The sequence below is a fragment of the Parasteatoda tepidariorum genome, chromosome 6 (genome assembly GCF_043381705.1).
Source record: "Parasteatoda tepidariorum isolate YZ-2023 chromosome 6, CAS_Ptep_4.0, whole genome shotgun sequence".
Classification (NCBI taxonomy): Eukaryota; Metazoa; Arthropoda; class Arachnida; order Araneae; family Theridiidae; genus Parasteatoda; species Parasteatoda tepidariorum.
In genome coordinates, this window is record NC_092209.1 from 23648786 (window position 1) to 23660967 (window position 12182).

At 31.7% G+C, this 12182-nt stretch overlaps 1 protein-coding gene across 1 annotated transcript; it reads left to right on the forward strand.

Annotated features, from left to right (window-relative positions):
* Positions 1–2208: 2208 nt before the first annotated feature.
* LOC107437453 (uncharacterized) lies at positions 2209–8042 on the forward strand. The gene is made up of 3 exons (XM_016049458.3): positions 2209–2381; positions 5078–5610; positions 7370–8042. The coding sequence occupies exons 1-3, from the start codon at positions 2300–2302 to the stop codon at positions 7580–7582; spliced, it is 828 nt and encodes a 275-aa protein (XP_015904944.2). The 5' UTR covers positions 2209–2299; the 3' UTR covers positions 7583–8042.
* The last annotated feature ends 4140 nt before the right edge of the window (positions 8043–12182 follow it).

Consider the following 12182-nt stretch of genomic DNA (forward strand, 5'->3'; position numbering starts at 1 on the left):
ATCAGTTAATAAAATAATCTTAGCACCACAGAGTAAGGTTTCAAATCTCTGCAAAGCCCAAATAATAGCATAAGCTTCCCTTTCAATTGTAGACCATTTCTGTTGAGTTGAATTCAGCTTCTGGCTACCGAAAGCTATGGGACGAATATTTCCTTCTTCATCTAACTGACCTAAACAACATCCGACCGCATTTTGAGATGCATCCGTATGCAAGTAGTATGGTTTCTCTATGTCTGGGACTTGTAACTCTGCGATCTTACATAGCGACGTCTTCAATTCCTTGAATGCCTTCTCAGCTTCTTCGCTCCAAGGAATCTCATTAGGAACTTTCTTTTTAGTAAGCTCTGTTAGTGGAAGAGCAATCTTTGCGAACTTTGGAATATACTGCCTGAGGATGAAAAATTTTTGAATTATAAGGTATGAATTTTTTTATACCATATTAATCTACATATTTTTCAATTGAAAAATCTAAAGTTACAACTGTTTTTATTTATTAGAAGCTGAGAAAAATTAAAATTAATTATTTTTAACAAAAAAATTTGGCGACAATGAAGAAATATTTAAACGGGGAGATTAATCTTAAAATGTGGTTAATTTACGAGGAAGTTGACTTGCGTGTGCGTAGAGTAAAATTTCATTCATAATTATTTCGCTAATTACCGATTGGTGTGTATTACGGTAAAATACATCTTTTTTTTTTGTCTTCAATTTATTTCAAATCAAAGTGAAGTCAATATTACTTCATTCCAATGAATAAATGTGCTTTCAGAATGTGCAGAACTGTAATAGTTATAGAATATTCATCTTCTGTATAGAATCGTATATATTTCTATATCTATATATTTCGAAAAACATCAGTAAGGAATTATCCAAATTATTAGAAATAGTATCATTTGTGTTGATTATTAATAAATTTGTATAGTTTTCTTGGTAAGTATTTTTTAATTTTGAATTAATAATTTCAACTAGAATTCAGCTATTCTACTTTTAAGTTAAATATTGAAATTCATATCGAGATCTTGCAATTATAAAATTTTATTGTGATATGTCATCTAAAAGTAATGAAAGGATAATGAATGCATATATTATTTGAGAATAAAATTTTCAAACGAAGAACATTTCATTTGGAATTATCCGATTTTATAAAGCAAGTAAGTGTTATGATTTTTATAATAAAAAAATTACTCGAAAAAAAATTTTTTTTTTCTAATTATATGATAGTTCTCTACAAAACGGTTTTTACGTCTGATTAAGAGCATAAAGACTAAGAAAAAGAAACATTAAAGTTTTTCATTTCAATATGAAGAATTTCAAGAATTTTTTTTTTATTGTAAGCATTCCTTATTGTACGTTTCTGAGTATAAAATTTTTTGATAAAAATCGTTGCCAAAAATCATTTTTTTTTGCTAAATTAAATGGTATAAGATTATGTGTTTCTGTACACTTTTTGCACACTTTAATATTTGAAGTAATATGCTTCAGAAAAATATGGAATGTTAAGTTTAAATAAACCTTGCATATTAGATCATTAAATATAGTAGAACGATTACTCAGACTCTAATAGAATAATGAAAAGACTCTAATAAAAAGATTTTTTACAAATATTTTTTTATGCGTTTCGGATGTTCCTACCCTAAAAAAAGAGATTCTATTCTGTTTTCTGAAAGAATATCAAGCATTTTTCTTTTTGTAATTTAATAAGCCACAATAAAGAAGAAACGTTACCATGCTGCACTGAAGAAATCTCCAGTGCAACTGACCATCCTGTTGTTCTGCTAGCAGACATTCGGTTCAAATAACAACGCCTCCTATAGGTCGTTGCATTCGCGAATTACAAAGAACTTCATAAATTTAATTAAAAATAAAACAAACGATAAACTCATCAATTCATCAATCTAACTAATAAAGCTTTTGCCGTACCGTGGCGCTGAAAATGTTACAGCCAGAGAGTGAAAGTTTACGCATCAATAAAATACGCGCCATCTTTTAATGTGCTCTAACATTACACTGGAAACTACATATTTTTTCTTTTATCTTCCTGAGATAATTCTTTGCTGAACCGAGGCCGAACTAGATCAAAAACATTACTGTTACAATCAAGTTTTACCTCGGCTGACAATGATGCCAAGCCCAATCATAATAGTTTGTCACGTGACCTGCTAAATCATTTATTATAATATTTAAGCCTTGTCCTCTGGCAATAAAACTTTAAAGACTTAAAGGGAATGGAATGTTCAAATGTGACTAACCGTAAAATTCCCATTCATTACCGTAGCGTAATTGGTTTCTAATTGTCATTATGCAGAAATTTAGTCCAGAAACTCTTAAATCCGCAAGTTACGAGGAAGGGATAATAATATTTCTCTCATCAGGATATAAGAGTAAGATCCAAACTATTTTGACAAGATTTCGATCGTTTAAAAGAAATAATAATATTGAAATTTCCTTTTATTTGAAATTAAAATTTTATAACATTGTAATATTTTTTTGGTGAAACAATGCACTAATTTGTACATGTCAGTCTATTATGATTCATGAATTATTTTACTTTAATTAGTTTAAGAGAAAGCTCTTGTTTCTTTCAATTTTATCATATGAGTGTTCAGCAAGCATTTTAGTTATATACATTATAGTTATTTATATAATCCACAATGCTGGGGTATTATTTATTGGCGCATTAAGTACATAAAACATTTCTAAAAAAATCTACACGGAGTTGCCAAGTTCAGATGCTTGAGTTTTTATACTGCCATGTTATTTCGGCACTCGGTGGAGCATTTATACAGTAACAGTTCCTTGAGCACATTTGTGCAAATAGTTATGTTTCTTTAGCTAATTCATTTTTCAATATATATTGATAAGATGCAAAATTTTTGCATTTTAATTCTTAATAAAGATGTCTACATTATCAGAATTTTTTTCCCAAAAGGAGCCACAGAATGGGAACTGTTACTATAATCCGGTGCAAAGTGCAACACATGTAATAACCTAAATAATTGAATCATGTTTCCGCTTAAGTTAAGCCAAAGTATCGTGTATTTAAATGTAAGAAAGACGATAATATAGTTTAAACTAGCAAAATAATATGGAAAGGTTGCGGCGAAATTGAGCGATATAATAATTCGCCACGCAAAAATTTCTAACAATATATACGTTTTTTTTTTTTTTTTTTTTTTTTTTTTTTTTTTAACCTGCTCAGAAGTCAGTGTGGCTTAGCTTTCTTAGATACAAAACAAATGAAATAAAATAAAAATATGACCACCGAAGCCGACGTCTTCAGGGGGTACCAGCCCCGGTAGCCATTAAAAACAAAACCATTTCTATTTGAGGGAGAAGCAAAAGCTTAAAAAATCTCCCTCAGTACCCCGGTGGTCATATTTTTATTTTATTTCATTTGTTTTGTATTGATACTTTTTTCTGAAATTTCTGCTGCTTCTTAGCGCGTTTTTTTCAAAGAAGTTTTTATCCTTTTGATCTTAATTATTTGTGTTTTCTTTCAGTATTAGCTTTCTTAGACTTACTATAGATATTAAGGTACTTTTCCTTTTCGCCGGCGCAGGTGATAAAGTTGCCAATGTAAAGCTACTAAGTGCAAATAAATTCAATTGTTTTTTTTTTTAATTTTTATTTATTTTGATTCTTTAAGTGACGGCTTTTAAAAAAAATAAGTAAATAAAATAGCCGAAATTATTTGCACCTACAAAATGGAAAAGTACCGATATTTAATATTATCATATCAAAAAGATAACATTGCGAATAGAACTATACGAAGTTATTGTGACTATTGAAGAATTTTATTTGATTAACAAAAAAATTAACCAATGTAAAAATTATGCTAATCATTTATATTGGTCAATATGGGGATATAATATTAAATATCGATATTTTGACAATACATCACCATTTTTAAAATTGGCACTTATTGAATAAAAAAATAAAATAATCTCAGAGGCGAGACAGCCAATAGAGGGCCAAGGCCTACTCTGCCTATCTCAGTTTTCGTGATCTTGGGCACAGGGGTGGTCAGCCATACGCGGAACCCCCAGTGCCCAGTGTTTAGTCCCCAAGCATGCTTGGTATTCATCTAATCGACCCTCTGAAGGGATGAAAGGCTGAATAAACCTTGCCTGGTTCGAGGATCGCACCAAAGACCTGCCCCACGAGAGGGCGAAGTGCTACCACTCAGCCACTGAGCTTATTGGTTATAGGGACCAATATTCATATAACTTGGAAAAACACTCGAAACGTCAAATGTCCAATAAGTATTCAAATTAGACTTTAACAAACACGAATAACACAACGACTCGGAACGACTTATTTATCGCTTAAGATATAAATATAATTTAAGTTTTTTATTATTGCCAAGAAAATAAAAGAAACTACGTGCTAACTTTGATGCGCAATCAATTTTTCTTGTTATTTTCTTTTATTAATTCTATTTTGAATGATACGCTACAACGGAATCTCGCCATTTATTTAAAATTTTATAAAAATACTAAGTAGTAGTACCAAGTTTAGAACTCTAATAAAATTCCCTATTTGCATTAAGCTTATTGCTCTCTTATTTATTTAACTTACTTGTTCTCCAATTTATTTCATTTATTTGTTCTCTAATTTATTTTAACTTAACTTATATATAAAATAGTCTTACGGAACTTATGTAAAGTTCTGTCGTATAGGTAAGTTGGCGAGAATTCCGCCTAATTGACACCAAATCGCTTCACATTGTAACTAGTATATATTCAATGGGAATTAAAACAAAATTTTAATTTTTTAAATAAAAATGTTGAACTTAATGTCTTAGAACATTCGATTGAAAGGAAAAATTGCGGCACAATTTATTAGCAAAAATATCTAAAAATTGAATTTATTGAATGCTACAATCCTATATAAGAAAATTTGTTTTACATGGCACGATAGACAGTCCTTCAAAGGGGAAAAACCTCAAGTGGTTACTATTTCAACGCCGTCCACTTTACCCCAATTTTAAAAAAATAACATATAATTTACTTTGTTAGTTAATCTTTTTAGTTAAGCAAGAAAAATATTAATAAGAGGGCATTTATATTACTTGCAGCTTCGCTCGGTAAAGATGTTCAAGAATTTTTCCAAAGTTGGCAAGCAATGACTTCGGAGAGGCAAAGAGCATTGAACAATTGCATGGAAGAAAGATTAAATGAATCCGGCGTCTCTCTTTATAAATCTATGATTCGTGGTTTTGGAATTTGGAATGAAGCACAAGAGAAAATTGGTGCACCTGGATGGTGTGTTTCAGACAGTACAATTCATCACCTTTCGAAACAAATGGAAACCAAACTTATGAGCTTGTTTCAGTCTATGGATTTGATTTGGTTCACATATCACAAGAAAAGTCCTTTAAACGACCCTTTTCTGAGAAAAGAGAAAGCACAACAATCGTCAGTAACTGGTGCGGACTCGAAAATTCAGGACAATCCTCAAAGTTTTCCTGTGAAACTTGACGGAGTAAAAGTGGCAAAAGATCTCTCTGATTCTCAAAAGATAATTAGCAGGATGTGTTTACAGAAAAGAAAACTTGCAATGAGAAATTTATTGGCTGAGTCAACTCTCTTAAGTTCTAAAGTGGATAAAGTAAGCTTCTTAAAGACTACAGTGGATTCTTAATTGGTTTTTCTTAAGAACTAATGTTATATTGTAACTTGCAAGGATTGTTTATATTTAGATAAAGAACATAAAAAATAATTAGATACATAATTCATTTCTTAATATAAAAGATTTAAATTTCAAAAAAGAAATATGCGATTTATTTTGAAGTTTAAAAAAGCTCCTTGCGCTAAATGTTTCCTTAAATTCAAAGATTATTAGTTAATTTCAACTCTATTTACATTATTCTTCGAATTGTAGAGAAACAATTTATACATTTTACTACTTATTTCCATACAGAGTAGAAAAAGTAAGTTTCGGGAGAAAAAAAACATGAAAATCGTTCCTCAATAAGTATTTTAGAACATTGAAATAACAATTCAATTTCCAGTTCGATGCAAATCTTTGTTTTGAGAAAAACAAGTTTTTGTAATAAAAAAGCCAAAATAACACTAATATTGTCAAATGTTTTACAAATTCTTATGGTTTTAATAATTTATATACTTTTTCATATCAGAACCAACTAATTATAGATAAATTTAGCAAATCATGGTAGTAGGTATCAGAAACTAAGGTGGGAGAGAATACGATATTAACATAAAAAGATTCAGAAAAATTACCATAAAATACACAATTATTTTATTTTTCGTAAATTTGCTCATTGAGATTATAAATTTTGGTAAGATATACACAGAACTTATAAAGCTAATCAAAAGGAATTAAAAATTTTTGAGTAATGAATACTAAATTATGAATAATAATGAGTACAAACACTAAAAATTATGAGGCTTCAGATGACTGTACAAATTTAATCAAAGGGGCATGGTACGAAGGTGAAAAAACGAAACTAGCTTATAGCTGGCTGCAATTGCACAAATACGAAAAAAATCTTTTTGCTTATGATAAAGCATCATTTAATTAATATATAATGGTCAAAATTAGAAAATCGATTTTTCGAGGGATTTTTACGATTTTGAATGTCCAAACAGGGAATCAAACAGGGCAGTTAATTGTTCGGAAAAGTGAAAAAACTGAAGTAAAATTAAGCTAGTTTTAGAATGAAGTACAATTTCCCTGACTGCTAACATTTATTATCAGTTGTTATAACATGCATATCTTACCGCAAAAGCTTCGAAGCAGTTAATATGCACGTTATCTAGCTAATATACACATTAATTAGAGCGGAATCAAGAGTTTTCCGTGATTTACCTAGAGTAAGACCGTTAATGCGCATTCTATAGTCTTAAAACTAGGTTTTATGTCAAACAGTTAAATTTCACTGGTCTGTAACGATATCTAGTCAAGGTCTGAATTTGATTTTTTTTTTTGTATTGCTTAAACTGAAACAGAATAAAATGAATTGTGGTTTCCGTTGAAATGAAAGCGAAAAAAAAATGATTATCAGAGTAATACGAAACACATTTCTTTTTGATATCGGTTATTTTCGTTGAGTTAAAAAGTTTGATACGAAATTCCAGTGCAATATCGTTTTTTTTTATTTTTTTTTAAATCTTATTATTGATAATACATTTCGCTTTAAGCATGTTAAAAAAATTATCGAAATATTAAGTAAACAATGTTTGTATATAAGCATTATTGCAGGTTTAAAATAACCATTTCAAGATTTTAAAAAAAGAAAGTCCTAAGTCTCGGAACCCTTGCAATCCTTCCACGGAAGCCTAGGGTTCCGTGAAAGGCCATTTGAGAACCGCTGTATTAATGTATGGTATGAAAAATCATCTTTCAGGATGCCTCAAAGTTTTTACCAGATAGCGGAAATAAGGATAAAAATGAGCGAACAGGTTCATTTTCGAGATCTAACTTTTCGGCTGATCAAGAAGAAGACCTACTAGAAGCTGATCATCTACTGAGAAACTTATGTCTGGATGATTGTTCAGTAGATCCAGATTTCGAAAAACAAATTAGCCCTATTATTAGTGACGTGGAAGAACAAATTTGAAAGAATTTTTGACTGTTCCAAAAACGAATCTCAAGAATTCAATAGTCTTTTTTTCAATATTTTTATTTGTTGAAAAATCTTGTCTTTATACTCTATGAAGTGTTTATTTACTCTGTTTTATTCTTAATATTACTTTAACGATAAGAAATATTTATATTGCGTCTTATCATCATCATATTTGGCTAGACAGCCCAGGGTGGGCCAGTGCCTTCCTTTGAATTCGAATCCACTTCTCTCTACTTTTGACACTTGTTCGCCAGTTTTTCTCCTTTAGAGTAAGGAAATCAGTCTCAACTAAATCTAGCCATCTCAGCCTGGGTCTACCTCTTTTCCTGTTCGTTAGGGGTTTGTGTAATAGGATTTTCTTTAAATTTGAGTCATCATTCCTTCTGAAAATGTGAGCTGCCCAGTTCATTCGATTTATTTTAATGAATTTCACAATATCTGGCTCTCTGTAGATTTTATACAGTTCAGTATTATATCGTCTTCTCCAGGAATTATTTATTTTTATCCCACCAAGGATGGCCCTCAAAACTTTTCTCTCAAAAATGGCAATTTTATTTTCACCAGCTTGAGTTAGGTTCCAGGTCTCAGAGCCATAGGTAAGTATTGGCCTAATTAATGTTTTATAGAGTAAAAGTTTTGTATTTTTTGATAAAAGAGAGGATTTGAAAAAACGTTTTAAACCATAAAAAGCTTTATTTGAACAAATTAGACGACTCCGAATCTCATTGTCTATGTTATTGTCGGCAGTAACTATTGAACCAAGGTAAGTAAAATTCTGAACAGTCTGAAACCTGTGGGAACCAATCTCCAGATAGGATTCACTAGAATTTAATTTAGCAAGTACAGGCATGTATTTGGTCTTATCGGTATTGATGATTAGTCCCATATCCCTAGCAGCAAGCTCCAAAGAAAGGAAAGCTTCTTTTAATGCAGGAACAGTTCGTGCAATGATGTCTAAATCATCCGCATACGCCAATATTTGAATAGATTTTGAAAATATGTTGCCTCTGATATTGATTTCAGCATCTCTTATAACTTTTTCTAGAGCAACATTAAAAAGAAGACAGGATAAGGAGTCTCCCTGTCTGACTCCATTGTTTACTTTAATTTCTTCAGATAAAGTCTTATATTGGTACATTACGTCTTATATTGGTACATTATGCTGGAACTGAAAAGTACCTTAAAGCCACCATCCGTATTTAGTCTGAAAATTCTTGTGCAACTCTTGCTATTGTGTTTTAAATCATAGAAACAAGAATAGTGTGTTTATTTTTTATACAAAAATATGCCATTAAACATTAATACAAACTGTTAAATTTTTATTTTATTGAAGATTAAATAATGTGCTATTCGAAAATTCTGAATATTGTATAGCTTAATATTCCCTTGGTTATTGCAAATAAATTGAATGATAACCGATAATCGCGCTGAATTTTTTTAATAAGTTCATTTAAAGAGCCTTATAAAGTCAAATTTCTGTAAAATTTTTGAAAATGATATTTTTCCTTTCTTTTCATCTATCAATGAAGTTTGCCTTTCTTTGTCATCTATCATACATGAAAATTCCACTGAAGTTTTGCTTATAATGTATTTTTCAGAGCTCTTTTGCCGATGAAAACGCAAAAGGCCACAGTTTAAGTGCCTTAAACTCTAAACAGGGCTTTACTTTTAAATTATTCTGCACATTTTCTGGCAAAAAATAATTGCCGGGAATTTAAAATGTTTCTTCAATTACAAAAATAAAGCTTTAAAAAACTGCAATTTGGCAAGATTTATATACGCAGATAAAAATTTTAAAATTCGATTAAATTATCCCGTAGTGCATATTTTTATGCATCAAAGTTATGAGGGGTTTTTGACATATTTTTTAAACATTCAAAATTATAATCTCAATTGCTTTTCATTTTTACAATACTGTCTTACAGTGACTTTTTTCTAATCAGCATCAAGAGTTTGCTGGGTGCTGATTTTCAAAACTTTACCTGACAGCCATTATTAACAATCACAAACTCATAACTATAAAAATGACATATTATTCACTAAAACGCGTTCATTCATGCATTGAAACCTTCAGAGAGCATGGCTGCTTGTGCCACGGAAAAAAGGAAACTGGTGGAAATACCATTCCATGTCAAGCGTGTTTTCGGTATAAATAAGAAGCTCTGATTACTAAGGCATATTGAAATTTAAGACGTACAAATAAGACTTTCTCTTAGACTGGAATATAGTTGTTAATAAATTTTGGTAGTCGCGAGCTTTTATTCCTTGCGAAAACAAGCGAAATATGTTATGATGTTACTACCACTTTTGATACAAATAAGACTTTCTCTTAGACTGGAATATAGTTTTTAATAAATTTTGGTAGTCGAGAGCTTTTATTCCTTGCGAAAACAAGCGAAATATGCTATGATGTTACTACCACTTTTTCCTCTTTTCCGGGATACAAACATCCCTGAGTAAATGTAAGCCAACTCCACGAAGAAACAGCCAAATTTTTTGGAAAAAAATTAAAAGCCTTACAACATCTCGCGGATAATTTTTTTTCACTAAAAAATCCTTTTAAGGTAAGACTAAAGCAGAAATTAAGTCTCATAAACGATAAGCTGGGCTTAAACCTCTCCCGCCCCAGTAGGGGGCATCCAGGGAATACTGGGGACCCAAAGTGCGATCTTGCATCTGCTTCAGTAAGGGAAAAGAGGCGAAAAGGAAATGGCTAAAGAAACTACAGATGGCAACACTATCGGTAGATCGACGATTTTTGTAGATTTTCGCCCTAGATTAAAAGGAAGTGAAGGTCTGTTTTATGTGGTGGCAACGATTAAAAGGTTACTATTTTAATTCTCGTGGCTACATTATTTGCTGTTTTAGTCGCCAGTCAGTGCTTTGGCTCCATTCGTAGTCATTGTAGCACGTGTTAGATTAGCTATAGATATACATAGATTTTATTAATTTTAGTAATTAATACTTGATTTTAGGACTTNAAAAAAAGATAATCAGTAATATCGTAGAAACACTCGCAGGCCGAGAAGAAAATAGAATGAAAAGACAGAAAGATAATATCCAAGAATCCAAGGAGTGACAAAATAGAATCCAAGGAGTGAATATAATTAAAACAAGCAGAATTTGAATGAAGAGTCGGAAAGGACAGAAGTTAAGATGTCTTCCATTGCGCACTCAATTTCTCGTGCAGAAGTAAAAAAGTTATCATTACAAAAAAAAAAATCGTGTTATAATTTACAGAAGAAAAGATGTTCAAAAGACCTTAAATACAGGATATTTTAAAAGAGGGTGATGATAAAGTGTTTACGAAGCATATTTAGTTCAAATCCTGAACTCTTTAGTTCATGTTTTGTGATCTCTCCTTATCAGAACAAGTCTCATATATCTGTTTCATAGTTTTAATTCGCAACGAATATTAGGGAGGGAAACGCTCGGCAGTTCGTGTTCGACTGCCATTGCTTAACGAAAAAATGGTCGAGTCTATCCTGTCTCGTCCTACCCGTTCACACCAGTTCCTGAGTTTAAAGATACAAGGTTTCGCCGCGGAGAGGCGGTTTGAAATCGAAGCGTTGGCGAAGCACCTTAGCAGTCTTATGTAGATATCTCAAAGAGAAGAAAACCTTTCGTAAACATCCAGTCTTCCCCACTGTCTTCTCCGAATACTCGTTTGGAAATCGGGAACATGCAGGAAGCTTTAGGCCTGTCCTCCAAAGAAATTGGAAGTCCAGGAAAATATGCTCCTGATCGAAAAGACATGAATAATTACAACGATTATATGCAGTAACAGATGAATACCGTGCAAGTTGAGTCCCAAGGAGGTTTCTATTGATTGATCCTAAAAACACTAGTAGCTGATGAGTTGTGTACAGATGAGATCCATGGTCGAGCTACTAGTGACCATAAGCGCTACTCAACCTCTTCCATACTGACAACGAGCATGTGTTCTAGATCGTCGTAATTACCGCAGTGCTTACAATTCGCTGATTTCTTAAACATTCTAGCCCGATAGCTACCTTGGGTTCCATGGTTTGTTAAAAACTGGTTTATATAGATATTGGAATATATTTTTCTATTATATAACTCTAGCTCATGATCCTTCTACTATTTAGGATATTTTACGTCAACACTGAGGTCGGTGCGAGCCGGGCGGAATTCGAATCGACCACCCAAAGCTAGGATTCAAACCCGGTTCACCTCGTTGTTGGAAGGCTCTATCCCTGAACTACCACAGCTGGCACAATAGGCGAATGGCGACGGTCTGGGAAACATCCCGTTCCACTTTGGGACAAAAATTAATGGAGGAAATTCTAAATAATTATCTAATGAATAAGGACTTGGAAGTTTAGTATATATTTGATAATACTATAAAGTTTTATTCATAAAATATTGAAATCACATATTTTAAAGTATTTTTTATACTGTTTATTTAAAGTGTACCTTGTAGTAATGTAGCTCATCTAATATGCTAGTTATAGTTAGCTAAAATTTTTGGTCCCCAGATTTGGGCGATAAACTGAGATTGAAATATTTTATTTTATTTTATTGCCATTGTTGAGCAGCCAACACAATTTGGAGTATACGAATACCAATGTTC

Coding starts and splice junctions, on each gene's coding strand:
- LOC107437453 (XM_016049458.3), top strand. CDS start 2,300: ATGCAGAAATTTAGTCCAGAAACTCTTAAATCCGCAAGTTACGAGGAA. Junction 2,382..5,077: donor TCTCTCATCAGGATATAAGA/GTAAGATCCAAA, acceptor TATTACTTGCAG/CTTCGCTCGGTAAAGATGTT. Junction 5,611..7,369: donor TAAGTTCTAAAGTGGATAAA/GTAAGCTTCTTA, acceptor ATCATCTTTCAG/GATGCCTCAAAGTTTTTACC.